This window comes from Berghia stephanieae, chromosome 3 (assembly GCF_034508935.2).
Source record: "Berghia stephanieae isolate SIO BIC M18660-M18661 chromosome 3, UCSD_Bste_1.3, whole genome shotgun sequence".
Classification (NCBI taxonomy): domain Eukaryota; kingdom Metazoa; phylum Mollusca; class Gastropoda; order Nudibranchia; family Aeolidiidae; genus Berghia; species Berghia stephanieae.
Window position 1 is genome coordinate 48,852,458 of NC_088362.1, and position 17,743 is coordinate 48,870,200.

The following is a 17,743-nucleotide window of genomic DNA, read 5'->3' on the forward strand; positions in this document are numbered from 1 at the left end:
ATAAAAATAGTTCATGAACACTTCCCAGTGACCTTTTTTTTTTAAAGTTCAAAGGTTATCAATAGCCGAAGTCAATGCCAGCAGTCGTTCTTCTCTCACTCATTACAAGCCCAACTTCCTAGCTCAGTGACTGTCAACGTTGTAGGTTGAACGTTGAAAGAAAGAGATAAGCTTCAACTTCTAAGACGAAAAATGTCAGGAGAAATGGAGAACATAGATAACATTCTCAACGAGTATATCCCCGATGAGAAATTATCGGAGGTCAAACGAATATTGTATGGAGGAGAACTGGAGTAAGGAAATAATTTAATTTTTAAATTTTATCATTATTAATAAATTAAATCCCTTTCACTTCCATAAGAATAAGAAGCCATAAGCATTTTGATTTTATTCATTATTTGTTGAGCTATGCACTCAGAGTGCCATAATGCCATACAGAATTTTGATTTATGATTGAGAAATTTGTTGATGAGAGAGTCTAGCAGAAATAGATTTGTACTGAGACAATATTCATCATTCTTCTAAAGAAAATCACCTTTTGCTCACGGAGCGCTTAGGAAATTCAAGGGTGCTTAGTTGTTCCAGATGCATTGAAGAAAACGTTAGCAATGAACTGAAATTAGCCTATAATGCCCCTCTTGACAACCCTCATTATAAATAGAACAAAGTAGCTCTAAAGGGTCAACCTAGAGTCACAGTAAACAAAATTGAAAAATTTAGTTAAATTTGACGTGATATCTTTGATTATATGGGTCAGTTGAGCAGCAGCTTCTAATACTAATGGCATTACACTTATATATTATGATGATCTATCCAGGCCGTCAATTCCTTGCAGTATTCGTGTATGGTAGCGAACCCGCTGGGACGTTTCATCACAATGCAACACTCGACTAGATGCTCTGCAGGTTTGGGCTCTTTGCCACAACGCGTACATGTGGAACATGTGGAAAGTTCCCATTGATGAAGTGGCACTGCCGCAAGGCAGATTCTTGACCGAAGTCGATTCGCCATCACCCAATTCCTCCTCTTACAGAAGCCTGACAACTTCTCTCCCAGTTTCAAGGAGTTATGTTCTAGTCCCCCCGGACTAACTTCCACCGCAACCTTGTCCGAAGTCAGGGAAGCAAGTACAAGGGTTGCCGGGACTTATTTTGGCTCGAAACAGGGGTACCATCAATTATGCACTTGAGAGGGGTTTCTCAACTTCCCCTCTCTATTTTGTTAAGCCGGCCAGATGAGTAACCGTGTGTCTCATTTAAATTTGTGGCAAAAACTAAATGCTAATAGGATTGAGTGTGTGAACGGGTATGCTTATTAAGGTTGGTACGTCTAATATGGATAAGATGATAGTTTCAGAGTTTAGCTGACTATGATGCAAATGTTAATGGACAATTATAAGGCTCTTAGTCTTGCTGCTGCTATACTATGGAAGGGTTGGCTGATGATTGCCCTATTTTGATTTGATGAAATGAACTGTTGTGAAGAATATTTTCAGTACTAATGCTGGAACTTTATTTCCATCCGATTTCTTCCCATAGGAAGTTAGACCTTCCTCAAGAGGCTATAGATTTGGCAAAGAACCAAGACTTTGAACTGAAGGGATTTTTGTTTGAAGCTGCTCCTGAGGATACCAGACCTCCTAAAACTGTTCGCATTGCCGGCATCCAAAATAAGATCGTCTTGCCGACAAGTGCACCTGTGACAGAGCAAGTAAGTCATAAAACTTATCCTGTACTGCCATAGAATGGAAATTTACCTCAGTATCTGTAGCATGAAATCAAGAGTAATCATTTGCTTACTATCTTCTGTCTGTTTCAAATAACTTTCAACATATTGAAAATTAGACAATTAGCTATTCCCTTTGAATGTACTTCGGATGAGGAATAAGAATCTGACTAATCACAACATGGAAACAGGCCTTTTTCTAGTCGTAATGAAAGTCACTTTCAAGAAATGATGACAAAAGTGTTGAAGATGACAATGTTACTTTAAAAAAATTCTATGAAGCAAGAATGGCTGTGTGAGTACCATGACTCATCTTTAATAGATGTCAAATGACATTGAGAATGGTCAGTGTTTGGATGGATGACTCATAGTCAGCTTGGGTCCATTGGTTTTACTCCTCTACTTAAAACATTTTACCTTATTTGATACATACTTGACTGAAAACAGAGACGATATTCCAAGGGTGCTAATACAAATAGAGTGCCCAGCAGAAGACCTCTCATCTTTGAAATTTCACTCCATGTGATTTAATTGGAACTCTGAGAATTGTGTCAATGAGTAAAACGAGAGCTTGTAAATGCACCATTGATTTAGATATTTATATTTATTTAGTTGTGTCACCCTTTTTTGTTTGTTTGTTATGTGAGTTCTTTGACTCATTATTTTGCTGATGTGCTTAAACTTTTACTTCAGAGAGATGCGTTGTTCAATCGTATCAAGGACATTATTGGGTGTGCTGCTAAGTGTGGAGTCAACATTGTGTGTCTTCAAGAGGCTTGGAGTAAGTGGCTACATTGTAATGAAAATACTTTGTTATTGTATTTTGATTAAAATATAACAGTAGTGAATAATGCTATTGATAGTGTTGTTGCTGTTGCTGCTGAGATAATGATGATGGTCATTATTTTACTCGTGTTTGATTACTACTTAGTGCTTTTTCAAAGTTAATATTGAGATTTTTAATAATTCGACATTAATTTCAGCCATGCCTTTTGCATTTTGCACAAGAGAAAAGCTGCCCTGGTGTGAGTTTGCCGAGTCAGCAGAAAATGGTCCCTCCACGGTATTTTTACAAGAGGTCAGTTTGATAAAAAATTTTTGAAATATTATTATTTTTTTCTAGTTTACAAATAATGTACAACTTTTGTAATCAGATACTCCTTTTTAGTTGTTACAAATAATCTGTAACTTTCGTTAAAAAAAAAAAAAATAAATAAAAGACTGTTTTTAACTTGTCGGAAATTATGTGATATTTTTGTTAACAGGGACTATTGTTGTTCATGTATATTATTTGACAGATGAATGGAAGATAGAAATAGGCACTTTGACATATTTTTAGTCTCCTGACTTTGGCATGATAGTTGTTTGATAAAAGTGGAGTCTTTCATTTTAAATCGCTATAATCTGTTTAACGTCAAATAAACTAAGATAAACTCTATCTTCATGGATTTAAGGGCTCAACATTTTTATGATAAACATCAAGGCAATTGATCATATGTATTTCGGTTTCTCTATATCCACTCTTTGTTCTTTCCAGCTTGCACGCCAATATGACATGGTGATTTTGTCTTCAATCCTGGAGCGAGATGAAGATCATGGTGAAATATTGGCAAACACTTGTGGTAAGAACAAAGTGTTGTTATCAGTTTATCCCAAGACAGATAGATTGTAATGTACCATACTGCACACTTATTTTGTAGACCAGTCCTATATGAGTAACAGTATTATCTTAGTGTTATTATTGCTATATATGACTAAATAAACTGTACGGTTGATAATAATAATACATTGTATTTGTTGAGTGCTCTCCATATCAAGAGGCAGTGCTCAGGCTCAGAGCGCTTTACAGATGCATCACCACATTAATTCTGAAAAGAACAAAGTCTTAAGATGCTTGTTAAACATTTCTTCCAATGAACAATGCCGTAAATCTTTTGGAAATTTGTTCCAGGGGGTTGAGATATTTTTTAAGAAAAAATAGCGTCCTACACATGGCATGTAGGAACTCTTTCCTAAAGTAGCAAGCAGTTTTCCATTGGATGACGAGTGAAAAGTATTACTTACTATTTTGGAAAGTTTTGTGGTTTTGTGGCGTGATACTCAGGTCCTGAACTGTTGGTGACATGTGAGAGTCCCACTGTGGGGTGACATGTGGGAGTCCCACTGTGAGTGGTGTAAAGTTGAGTCCTTGGAAAAAGCTCTTGAAATACATTCTCTTACCATAATCAGGTGTAAAATGAGTACTTAGTTGATAAGAATGTTGTCAATATTGAAAAATGTTTAAAAAATGAATAGTACCTAACGTGTGTTATGTGTCGTACTATAAGTTAAGTTTTTATATTGACTTGGGTCCCCTTGTAAAGCACTTTGAGTACGTTTAGTGAATATTGTGGTATAAAAAGTGCTAAGTTTTGCCTCTTGATTTGTACGCCCCTTTGCCTCATTATGCATTATGTCAGGGTAAAACAAAGGCTGGACATTGAATTAGACGTCAAGATGACCTGAATTTATAATCTTTTTTATTCAATTAGGATCTAAATTCACTTTCTAACTCTTCATTTATGTTTGTCTCTGATATCAGTTGTGATCTCTAACACTGGCACTGTCCTGGGCAAGACGAGAAAGAACCACATTCCAAGAGTTGGGGATTTCAACGAGGTCTGATGCTTGACTCTTTTCAATAATAGGCAATACAAACTTTAATTGATTCATATCCAATTTTCTTTGAGTTTAGAAGAATAAATGGTAACATAGGAGTTAAGGTCACTACTATAAAAACATGATGTATGTTAGCATATGTAGTTTGATTTGCATTTGACAAGAGAGATAACTTTAGAACTTAAAAAAGAGTTTATTCTTGTGTCTGTTGTGTGAAATGGAAAGTGACAAAAGCCACACAATCTCTGAAGGGTGTCGCATAAAGCAGGTTCAAGTCAGGTCTGTTTTTACATTATAGGTGAACCCTATTGATTGAGCTATTGGCCGATACAAACAAGTAAATACGTGGAATAAACCCATTCATGAAAATTTCAAAATATTTTAGTATACAAAATGAATAGATATGTAAAGTAGTAAATAAATGCATTTAATTAAATAAATCCATTAATAAATAAAATGACAAATACACAAATTAAATAAAGTAAAATGAAATAAATTATTGCATCCATGCAAAGTAATTCTGTATAATTTTATAGCGGTGGCTTTAGTCGCAACCAGTTCAATTCCAAGAATGCAGTTTTCTATTGTTAGTCCGAAATCTTTCTCCAACGAATGCCATCATGTTTATAAATATTTGGTAAAACTATCCAATCAAAATACTTTAGTTTGACATTGACAAACCTGTTACTGACAATTTGACTGTTATATTATCTGTATTTTAAAAAAATCTCCTGCATAGTTGGTCCTATGCTATAACAACCATTAGAATTGGCACATTGAAATATTTTTAAAATCCCAATGCTTGATGAAAACTGCAACTTATAATATTTCTCTCCTTCTTCTACTCAACTGCTTCCACTTCCTCCTTTTTTCTTTTTCCTCTCCCTCTGCTTCTAGAGAAATGACATTTATAAAAAACAACTCTTCCATTCCAACAGTCTACCTATTACATGGAAGGGGACACTGGACATCGAGTCTTTCAAACCAAGTATGGTATGTCATTGTGTAATCATATGAAATGAAATGTGCGGCTATGTGGTCTTGTGGTATGACACTCGCTTTCGGATCGGGAGGTCCTGGGTTTGAGCCTCACTCAGCGCATAGTTGAGTCTTTGGAAAAGGCTCTTTACTCACATTCTCTCACCGTACTCATGTGTAAAATGAGTTCCTCACCTGCAGATTAAATCTCATACCTGTTTTTCTAAATAACAACTTACTACTTATGTACTTGGCAACGAGTTCAGCATTTCTTTTACTTGGTCGTTGCCACCAATGTCATAATGTTGTTGGTACTCATTAACACGATTTATGTGTAAATAGAAAAGCTGGGTGGGGTTCCTGACCTTCCATAGTGGACAGGGAGGCACTCGCTGTGTCTTCTTTCCCCTTATATCTGTTTCCCAACATGCTTTCTGTCTTTGTCTTGGAATGAGATTACTTGGTTTTGTCCTCGCCCTGGCCGGATATCCTGGCTAGGATTGAAACAGTTAAAATAGTTTTGGAAGGTGATATTTTTTGTCTTGTAAATTATCTCTCTGTTATTCACTGTATTAATTTTTTTTTACATATATATGATTTGTTAACATTTGAGTGTGTTCCTCTTCGTGGGGACCTGTGCATGTGTCAGGATGAGACATTTAGACGATCTCAAACTAAGTACACTGATAGTGTGCTCTTGGAATATACATTTGTTCCTTATTTGAACTCATTCCCCCTTGTCTTCCTTTTTCTTGGGTACTTTAATTGTAATTCTAGAAATTTTTACTATCCCATTTTCTTCCTTTTTACTGGTGCTGATTTGACCTAAATAACCCACTTATTGCAAAGCTAACGTTAAAGCTAAAGAAAATTAAAAAACCAAAGTTATTAGAAAAATTGGACATCGATCGTCTGAAATGGTCATCAGAATTGCAGGAGAAATATAATGTCTCTGTTTCGAACAGATATGATGAACTACTTATTGAATCACAAGAACAATTCTCACAAGCAAATGCAATTGAAGAAATTGATATAAAATGGAACATATTCAAAGACAGCATAAAATTCGGTAATAAGGTTATTCCAAAGAAGGAGAAAAGAACAAGAAAGCAATGGATGACACCAGAAATTTTGAATCTCATGTCAGAACGTAAACAAATGAAGAACAAACCAGAGTATGAAGCGCTGAATAAGAAAATCCAACACAAATGTCGCATAGCAAAAGAAAATTGGCTTAACCACAAATGCAGGATGATTGAAATATTTGGCCTAGATGGAAAAGCAGCCCACGAGGAAATAAGACAAATTTCGGGCAAAAAACGCACCACTAACAACAATAACTGTATTAAAGACAAGAATGGTAAAATATTATTTGAGAAAGAGGATATAAAGGAAAGATGGTGTCAATACATTGGCAAGTTATTTGATGATGACAGGCACCAAATACCTTTGCCAAGCAACACTGAAGGTCCTCCAATACTCGCATGTGAGATAGAAAATGCAATGAAAAATATGAAAGATGGCAAGGCTGAGGGTGAAGATGGCATTGTAACAGAAATGCTAAAAATTTTGAAAGAATTCTCAATTGTGAAACTAACAGATCTCTTTAATAGTATTTACAATACAGGCTATATTCCAGACGAACTTGCCAAATCGGTTTACATCACCCTACCGAAAAAACCAAAGGCGACAACTTGCAGTGATTTCCGCACAATAAGTCTGATGCCCCATGTAACTAAATTATTATTGAAGATCATCCTAGAAAGAATCAGGGCTGCCATCGATAATGAAGTTGGCGATGTACAGTTTGGCTTTAGAAAAAATAATGGGACAAGAGAAGCAATTTTCTGTTTAAATAATATCACACAAAAATACCTTGATCATCAAAAAGAAATCTATGCATGCTTTATCGATTACGCAAAAGCATTTGATAGGGTACAGCATGGAGAATTAATGACATGTCTGGAAAAGGCAGGCATTGATGGCAAAAATATACGGCTAATCACCAATCTATATTGGCATCAAAAAGCAGCCATCAGGATTCAGGGCGATCTGTCACCTTTCACGCCAATTAAAAGAGGAGTTCGGCAAGGATGTATCCTCTCTCCATATCTATTTAACCTGTACACAGAGTTTATCTTCCGTAAAACCGAGCACATTCCAGGTATTGTTATTGGAGGTAGGAGGATAAATAATCTGAGATATGCAGATGATACAGTATTGTTGGCATCGAACGAGACAAATCTACAGATCCTTGCAAATCAAGTAAACCTGAACAGTACAGCAAAGGGTCTAGAGATGAATGTTCAAAAGACGAAGGTAATGGTCATGTCAAAGAAGCCTGAAAAAAGCGCAAAAGTCCAAATTAATAATCAAAACATCGAACAAGTAGATTCTTTTAAATATCTTGGACAGACAATGACCAACAACGGAAAGAATGAGCTGGAAGTGAAAAACAGGATTGCTATAGCTAAGTCGAGGTTCAGTCAACTGAATAACATTTTAACTTCGCAACAAACGCAGATGAAAATGAGAATAAGAATACTCAAATGTTATGTCCACTCAACACTTCTCTACGGCTCAGAAACATGGACCTTGAACAAACAAATAGAGAAAAGAATTGAGGCCTTTGAAATGTGGACTTTCCGTCGCCTTGGAAAAATCAGTTGGAAAGAAAAGAAAACAAATCAAGAAGTCTGTGACATCCTTGATATCAGACCGACCCTAATGAAAGTAATAAAAACAAGAAAACTTAAGTATTTTGGACACCTAAGACGCCATCAAACTGTCAACAAGGACATTCTTGAGGGTAGAGTTGAGGGGAAAAGAGGAAGAGGCAGGCCAGCAAGAACTTGGATAGATGATGTGAAGACATGGACAGGATTGTCGGCAGCCGAATGCAGTCAGCAAGCTGTCAACAGGGAAGATTGGCGTGTCATTTCAAGTCGACCTCAACCCATGAGATGACACTGGAAGAAGAAGAAGTGTTGCAAGCACCGTAAAACCTTTAAAAACAAGTCAAACAAACATAAATAGAAAAGCAGTCTTGTAACATTCTTTATCACATAGGTTGTCTTAGTTTTATGTTTACATTGATTGCATTAGTTTTATATTTTTAAATCTTTCATAAAGGAGTGGAATATTTTATGAATAAACAATTTATTGTTCTTGGTTTAATGCATGTAATTTGATACAATGTCTGCCAGGTAAAATTGCTGTCAACATTTGCTATGGCCGCCACCACCCCCAGAACTGGATGATGTACGGAGTCAATGGGGCTGAGATTGTCTTCAACCCATCTGCTACAGTTGGAGGACTCAGGTTGGTTTTTGATGCACGAAAAGAGGTGGTGGATTTAAGAAATTAAGTTTTAAATTTGTTTTAAAAATGGGGGGTAGGTTGCTTCTTTTTGGATTGTTTATTTATTTTCATATTTGTTATATTTTCATTCGTGTTTTTTATTTATTTATGTGTATTAGAGTTGAGGGCTCTTATGTAGTTCTTTTTTTGACTTTCTTGACTTAACCTTCTTCGCTCCCTGTGGAGCATAGAGCCTTTAAGAGCATCCACCATCTATTTTTGTCCTTGACCATCTTGGTGGCCTCCCAGGTGACACCTGCCATTTTTAATTCATCTAACAGTAGGCGCCTCCTTGTCTGTTTTGGATGATTCACCGTTCGTGTCCCTTCGGGTTCCAATCAAGAGATTGGCGGGTGACATTGCTCCCTGGTCTTATTAATGTATGACCGACCCATCTCCTTCCTGATGTGGGTGTTGATAGGCTCTTGGTTTGACCTTTTCCATAGTTCTATGTTGGAGATGTGGTCTTGCCATCTGATTTTCAAAATCCTGCGGAGGCATGTGTTAGGACAAGAGTTTTTGTTTTTAATTGTTAAATTTACTTTTTTGTTTGTTTTTGTGGGGGTCTTCTGGTTTTGTCTTTTTGTCTTTTTGTTCTTACTGGGGTTTTATTTTGCTCATTTTACCCTATCTTTTTCTTTTTTTTTTTTTAATAAACCAAACACTAACAAATTGCTTGTCAAGAATTGACTTCCAACGAGACATTCGTTGTAGATATGTTTTCTCTCCCTACTTTTGGTTTTTATTTTGTCAATGAAGGTTGTAAGTTTGAAGTATGAGATTTGTGTGAAATGATAGTTATTTACATGTCAAACTTTTCCTTTCCATTAATTTTTTTATTTTTTTTATTGAGGTTATGTATTATTTTATTTATGTTTTTTTATTGTGTAAATGTTTTACATTTTTCATTATGAGAAGCATTTCCTTTTTTATTTACATTTTATTCTCTTAATTGTGCTATTATGTTATGTATCTTTCTTTTAAAAATATTTTTGCTTGTAATTTTTCCAGCGAACCAATGTGGCCAATCGAAGCAAGAAATGCCGCAATTGCAAATTCGTATTTCACCTGTGCCATCAACAGAGTAGGATCGGTAAGGTTTCTAATATGGCATACTTGTTTATGTAAACTTTGTTTATCAGACAAACATAAGCTATGATAGCAAACTCTAGTTTTAGAGGGTTCAGCAGTTGTTCAACTTTTCCTTTTGATCTACTTAAAATAAAAAATTATAGGAATTAAATGTATAAGAAATAAAACATAAAAATCGAGTAAAAGTTGTTTTTTAGTTTTGTTATTTTGCTACATATTCAGTAGTCTTATTTGCAGTTATTCACCATATATTGAATTAATACATCAGTTACCACTTTTTGTTTCAGGAAACTTTCCCGAATGAGTTTTCATCAGGAGATGGAAAACCAGGTAAAAATGATCAAGAAATTGAGACATAAAATTTACTTTTCTAATTGCGTTTCTTGGTGCTTCTGTTGATTTACTTACCAAAGTAATGAATCACCAGTATCAGGGTGTCAGAATTCAAAAATGTTTTACTCATTTAGAGCTTACATACTTTCTCTTTATACATTTTTAAATTTGTGCAAAGTTCTGCCATTTCCTATAAGAAAATCTCTCTCTTATAATTTTATTAATTATTATTGGAAATGTAATGTGCATTTATCCCACCCTAATAATGAATATAATATAATATATTTGTATAGAGCCAATCTTGCTCTAGACGCACATTGACAGGACGGGGAAATCATACATGCTATATATAACAATACACTTCTCAGATATTAGGAAAGTACTTTATATGACCAACCAGGTGACAATGACTATGACTCTTTTAAATCTGTTTTATTTGTGAATGCATGATTTTTTTTCTATTTTAAAAAAAGTCTATATTTAATTTTCAAATACAATTTGAATTAATAATTACCTTGTTTACCCTTGTAAAGATCCCAATTGTTCTTTTCAGCTCACAAAGACTTTGGACATTTCTATGGTAAGTTAAAAAAAATAATTTTGTACATGATGTTGCTAATGATAAGGTAAGTTACCAACTAAAAGTTGTGTTTTAAATTCTACCTTATATTGCTTATCTTCCCCCCCCCCCCCCCCCCCCCCCCCCCAATTTTATCATGCTCAATTCTCTTCACAGTCTTTCATTTTACTCCACAAAAATGACTTTTTGATTCCCACTAATTAATATTGAATGGAAATGCAAGCCAATGTAGGCCATGGTCAGATGCGAGGATTAGAGGGCAGGTTTGATACCAGCCATGAATTTAATTTGGAGTGGCTTTAACGGAATCGGTTGATGTTAGGCTTGGATTGTGATGTTAACATTCAGGTGCTGCTGCAACCACCACACACGACTATGCACTTGGACTTGATTTCTGTATTGATAAGTAACTTATTTGGCTTGCTTTGATCCCAGCACAAATTTCATGCTGTCTGGACACCCTCTCTGTAAGCCGTTAGGAGATATTTTTTACACTGATTTTCCCTATATTAGAGATGAATGTAACATTGAATAGGTCCCTCTGGTACAAAACAGCGATATCTTTTACATTTAAAAAAAAATTACTAGCACATAAATTGACTGCACATGTCTCCCCGTTTGAAGTGAGAAATGTAGATGTTATGAATGACTAGCATCCATTCCAAAGGGTTGTAAGCATTTTCTACATTTCAGGATCCCATAATAAAAATATATTATCAATAATAAAAACAAATTCTCATGATTGAGTTGGAATAGACTTCTGAGAATTTTTCTTTTCCAAACAGTGATGTTTTATTTACACGTCTTGTTCCTTCACAGGGTCTAGCTATGTAGCAGGTCCTGATGGTAAAAGAACGCCGGTGAGTTTTGATCTTTTAAATTAACCACTAGAATGTTTCCGAATGTTTACAGTGTCATATTTTACTCTAATTTGAAATCTCACCATTTTCACCAAGAATTGGCAATGTCCCACTGTTTTTTGTTTACATTCCAATATTTTTCTTCTAGAGAACCTTCCAAATTTCTTTTTCGTCGATCTGGAATTTAGTAATGTATTTATTTTTATTGTTTTTTGTTGTTGTTGTTGGCTGAAGAAGGGTTTTGAGCTCGAAACTTTCCCATTTGGTATTTTGCTCTCTTTTGAGGCTGTTATATTCATTTTTGTTTATTACTTTTTACAGTCCACAGCTTCTAGCAGTCTAGAATCACTTTGACCACATTGAACCACATTTCATCTAGGTTTTCTAAAAAGCATTAAAAAATATCAATTTAGGTAAATAATGGTTTATGCCATTCATTTTGGGTTGGCATCGATTGTTTTCTTTGTAATTTAGATGGCTCGACCTCTTTGGATATCCTTTTCTACCACTGTCTTCCATGAACCATTGTTCTCTTTCCCTGCGATTTCCAATACACTGACTTTGCTCAGTTATCAAAATGAGTATATAATTTGTAAAGTCCACACAAGTGTGGTTATGTCCATGCAGTAAACAAATGATAATATACAGCAATTGTATAGTGTATTTTCTTAACAATGTTAGGCTCACTTTGATAGGAATCAAAAGTTTCAAGAATGAATCACATCGTTCGTCAATTTAATTTTTTTTTTTTTTTTAAATTTACAGGGTTTGTCTAGAACCAGAGATGGCCTCATCATAGCCGAGATTGACCTCAATCTATGCCGACAGGTCAAGGACAAATGGGGCTTTAGGGTTAGTCAGTTACTTTTTATTTATTGAAACCATCCATCCAAAATCATCATCTTTTTCAATTGAATTACACTTGAAGTCATGGCGTCTTTGAAATGTTTAAATCAACTCTTGCCACGTCTCTATCCTCATGTGATTGTGATTAGAGTTTTTAATACCTATTTCAGCTGTTCCCCTCCATATACATTCCTTAACATTCACACATTTTTTATCTCACATTGTCGTTTTTTAGTTGGTTGATTAATTTTCAAATAATGTGTTACAGGCTAATATTATGCTCTTTGTTGAAATAAGTGAGTTTAAAAAAAATGATTTTGTTCATTATATGTATATATATATTTATATATATATATATTTTATATATATATATATATATAGAATTGTATGGTACGAAAAGTGCTCGACATGTAGTAATGGAGCGAATTATTATTTTTTAAAATATTTACCACAAACATTGTGGTAAATATTTAAAAAATAATATATATATATATATATATATATATATTATATATATATATATATATATATTTTATATATATATATATATATATATATATATATATATATATATATATATATATATATATATATATATATTTGTTGCCTTATCTATTATGAAATAAAACAGAACATTACTTTCACATTTGACTAAATTTCAGATGACCCAACGTCTGGACATGTATGCCCAAGAGCTACAAGACTATATGGGACCCAACTGGAAGCCAAACGTTGTTAAAGAGTAAACCAATCCAATGGCTTGGCTGTGCTTGACCATAATTTGATAGTAGATGGAAGTATGATATTCTGACGTTTGATACTTACAATTCATTTATTCTAGTCTAGTATACTAGCATTTTGTTTCGGTAACAATTGTATTGCATGCCAAAAAGTAACATTCCTTCATGTTATTGTCTTCCAAGAAATGCCTGACTGTATTGCTTCAAAACATTTAAATAAACTATATTTTTATACTTATATTGCATGATCAATTTACCATTTTCATAAGGTTTTTGAATGAAATATGCTCCGAGTAGATAAAGTATTTTGATGATTTATAAGAAATTAAGTTTTAGAGAAATTTTCACAGGGAACAATGTGACATATTGATATTGAATAATTTCAGAAAAGTTGAATGACATTGAAGTCCATATTTAGTATAAAGAAGAAATTATGGGAGTAGAAGCAAAATAATCAAAGATAATAAGTGGTGCTTGGGATCCTCCATTAGGGCGAGCTGCCCCTGGATTGGTGGATTTTCCATCCCTTATGTATTTGATTTCTCTTTTCTCTACCTAAATCATGTTCCATTACCAAGGACCATTTGGTTCCACCTGTGTCCTGCATGGAGTCTTTTGCTGAGGGGGAAACAATCGGATGAATTTATCATCTTATGAGAGATGATATTTGTTTTTTTTCAATTATTTCCATTATTGGGTATCCTACTGTTAGGATTTAACTATGATGTGTGTTTTGTAACGATCCAAGTGTATCCCTTTCGGTGGATATCCTGTAGTGGTGTCATTGTGTAATGAGCAGACACCGGTGTAAGATAAAGAACTGGACGAGTGTGTATGAAAGGTGCCAGACAAAGCAAGAAAGAAAAATACAAGAAAAGTCTTGTATTTTTCTTTCTTGCTTTGTCTGGCACCTTTCACACACACTCGTTCAGTTCTTTATCTTTCAGTATAAGGTATACACAGCTCGTCTTTATGTTGACTTTGCGGGTGGTTGGATGGGAGCATCACCCTTGAATCATATACCTATGATGTTCGCATGGGTGTACGATCCGATAGTGATGTCGTTTCTTCTTCTCTTTACTAGCCTATCCTGCTTCTTTGGTTTGTGATTGTATTTTTGACAGGGGATATTTTTTTTTCTGTAAATCTTCTGCCTGTTTGTTCTTGGTTATTTATAATTTAGCTTATGATATCTTTAGGTTATGATTTTGATTTACATTTGTACTATTTTTGTTAGATTGCTTGTTTTTTTGTTTCAGCGGTCTCTCATATAACCTCAATTGTGTTGGAAGAGACCTAAAGCAACAAACAAACAAAAAAAACCAAAAAAAAAATATGTTGACTTTTCGAGAAAACTTTCAGTAAACAGCTTTACTTTTATATTAAATATATTGTACGTAAATCATTTTTTTTCTCTCCTTTTAAACTTTTTATTCCTTGCTATTCATATACACATGTTTTACGAGGTCTTCAAATTGTTAATATTATGGTCCACCTCTTTACGGTCCATAATTTTGTGATTATTTTTCTAAACCTTAAATTACGCAAATGATTAAATTGTATTTGAGATTGAAAGATAAAGAGATTATAAAGAAAACTCAATACCAAGTGGATTTTATGAAGTGCTGATGACCTAATAATGACAAAATGGACGAAGGAATCACTTTTTGAATACAGATTTGTTGGATTCTAGCATGCCGAATCCTAGCCAGCTTTGCAATACAGCACACTGAGCTGGGTGACCAAATTTTATCTACATAAAAATCGTTAATGCCCATGAGCATCGGATTTCGGCATGCTCGGTAATTCTAGTAAGCTTTTTGGCTTCTCCTGAGAGCGTGCTTGAATCCAGTGAGTACTGTAGCAAATTTTCTACCATTTTTCTTATATTTCTATATATAACATTGAGATTGTGAGGCGCTGCTGCAGAAGTTATAAGCGCTATAGGATTATATTGATTATTAGTTAATAGAATATGGATTGTGTAAAGTGCTATTGAAATATTTTATTATTATTTCATTGAAGGTAGATTGTGTCTACCTGAAAAGTATGAGTACTTGCAAGGAAATTTGTCACTATAGCTTTAACATGCTGTCAGAGGCATTGAGAGAGAAGAAAAGGAAGAAAAAGATATATCTATTACCTATTGCTCAAAGTAACCTTAATTAGTATTCACTCATGAGGTTTTGTTTTTTTTTGTACAGAAAATATTATCTTTTATTGTTGAAGTAAGAATGTACACAAGGAAACCTCATTATACCACCAATTGTGCTAATTGTCAAATTGTTACACGGCCACATATGTCATGGTGCCTTGGTGCTATAATAAGACTGTACCCTGTTAATGCTTTACTTACAGACTTGATCTGAATGTTTGATGTTTTTTACTCATTTGACATTTTGTATTTTATATTATCAAATACCCTTCATATTCTAATTCTAAACTATAATGTATAATCATTTTCAAATAGTCAATTTATATCGTGATGATTACGCTTAACAATAATATATGTAGCTATAGATGTCTTTGAAACTATGCAATTATAAGTATTTTCTATATTTTTTCTCCAATAATAAGATAAAACTATATTATAATCCAACTCTTCTGTCATTCTATCCAGGGAGATCTTTTTTTTTTTCTCACGCTTTATCTGGCATAATTATTTTAGTAAAAGTAAAATAATATGATATGGAAACCAATTATTGGATTGGCTTTCTCACTGTTCATTTTGTGTGACCATCACTTTGCAACACGAGTTGATTTTCTTTTTAATTGCACATCAGCGGCATTTGTTACTGGAGTCTATTAGTGTATACTGTCTATTTGGTGTCCCATAAGGAACTTTTACAAGTGATTGTTGAGGTATGTGCCATAGAATCTGAGGTGCTTTTTCTTACAGTGATATGAAAGGTACTTGAATAAAGTTTATGAGAGTTTTAACGGACATGGAAAGGAGTTGGTCACCATCTTATCACAATATGGTGTTGACCCAAATCATTGCCCTTCTATTAAAGTCTACAAGTACAAGGCTCTCTTGATATCATTTGAATGTCTTTATTCATGGATTGATGAAACAAAACATCAATTGTTTATAATCAAATTTGTTGAGTTGTGAATCGTTTTGGTGTTAAGATAGGAGAGGAAACTAATTGAAAGTAGAAATACTTTTTTAGTCCTTCAGAGCCTTCAGGCTGATGGATCCGGAGTTAATCATGGTTTCTATAGCGTGAAATTGTCAATAGCAATTGCTTGCTATCCTTTGGATACACATAGAAATATATGGATATGAAATTTCTACCACTCGGATTTTGAGGCTGTTTTAAAACTCCAGAAATTCAAAATTCCTATTTCGGATCATTTGAAATTGTATTTTAAATTCAATTTTTGTGGGTTTCCAGATTGAGTTTAGAGGAAGGGAAGATGTCACATCTATTTTTATCCATTCCAGTCCTATATACTTAACAACAATGTTGAATTAATTATCTACATACTAAAAATGTTTGACAATGGATCTTACATATAGATAATATTCAATAACGGTTGTGATTAAAAATAAAACCTATCTACTCCTTTTGTTTTCACTTTACTTTATTTACATTTTGTTAACATTTTTGATTGGTTGGATATCAAGTGGTTTTTGAGTTTGATGATGACTCCAATTAACCAGTAGATTTTTGACCAATCAAAACTTAAAATTTGTGACACACCCTCACACGTGCTCGGACAAACATATTTGGTTGTTTATAAAGTGTAACGTGAATGAAATCGACCCCTCTCTGATCATTGTTATTGTTTTTATACCGCCAGATGGGTGACTAGTTATCACACGATTTTCTGGATCAGATTTTAAACGGTTACATTTATACATAATTTTCTGTGTTAGTTCCATTGACCACGCGGTTGAACAGTGGGTATTTTCTTTAGACACATACCATCGATAGTAAAACCTGTGTAGTTTGCTGTGTCTACCAATCACTACCATTGTTTACATTATGACGATTGTCCGAGGGGCGTGGTTATCTACCTGTTAATTGAGTCAGGGGGGTAACTTTGTACTCACCGTACTAAGGTGTTAAGAGCATTTTCTCTGTTGGAAAAATTGTAATATTGCCTATCTGGCGTTGTCTCCTACATGTTACCTGTTGCTGTTGGCCAGGGACTCTTTGGGCACGTTTAGTGGATATGGCGCAGTATATAAAAGCTCAAGTTTTGGGGGTTTTTTTTAGCAGTACAAAGAAGGGGAGTTTACTAAATGGATTGTTTTGTGTTTGAGTTTTAAGGCGCTTGCAACACATTAAGGTCATATCAGCGCCAGAAAAAAGGAAGAGATGGGATAGTAAAAAGTTCTAGAATTACAATTAAAGCATCCAAGAATAAGGCAGACAAAGGGGAATTGGTTCAAATAGGGAACAGATGTAGATTCCAAGAGCACACTATCAGTGTATTTAGTTTGAGATCACCTAAAAGTCTCATCTAGACACAAGCACGGGTCCCCACTAAGAGGAACACACTCAAATGTTTACATATATACAATGCATAAACAAAACAGATAACAGTGCATAACAGAGAGA

At 34.3% G+C, this 17,743-nt stretch overlaps 1 protein-coding gene across 1 annotated transcript; it reads left to right on the top strand.

Moving 5' to 3' along the window:
- The first annotated feature begins 62 nt into the window (after nucleotides 1-62).
- LOC144967913 (beta-ureidopropionase-like) lies at nucleotides 63-16,741 on the top strand. Its single transcript, XM_078905674.1, has 14 exons — nucleotides 63-293; nucleotides 1,539-1,710; nucleotides 2,419-2,506; nucleotides 2,709-2,803; nucleotides 3,263-3,347; nucleotides 4,307-4,383; nucleotides 5,322-5,376; nucleotides 8,568-8,682; nucleotides 9,733-9,814; nucleotides 10,101-10,143; nucleotides 10,700-10,726; nucleotides 11,546-11,586; nucleotides 12,352-12,438; nucleotides 13,095-16,741. The coding sequence occupies exons 1-14, from the start codon at nucleotides 193-195 to the stop codon at nucleotides 13,176-13,178; spliced, it is 1,152 nt and encodes a 383-aa protein (XP_078761800.1). The 5' UTR covers nucleotides 63-192; the 3' UTR covers nucleotides 13,179-16,741.
- The last annotated feature ends 1,002 nt before the right edge of the window (nucleotides 16,742-17,743 follow it).

What these genes read in the sequence shown, in the direction of transcription:
- LOC144967913 (XM_078905674.1), top strand. Translation starts at nt 193, where the DNA reads ATGTCAGGAGAAATGGAGAACATAGATAACATTCTCAACGAGTATATC. An exon ending in GTGCACCTGTGACAGAGCAA is followed by an intron (nt 1,711 to 2,418) that starts GTAAGTCATAAA and finishes CTTTTACTTCAG; the next exon opens with AGAGATGCGTTGTTCAATCG. An exon ending in CCACGGTATTTTTACAAGAG is followed by an intron (nt 2,804 to 3,262) that starts GTCAGTTTGATA and finishes TGTTCTTTCCAG; the next exon opens with CTTGCACGCCAATATGACAT.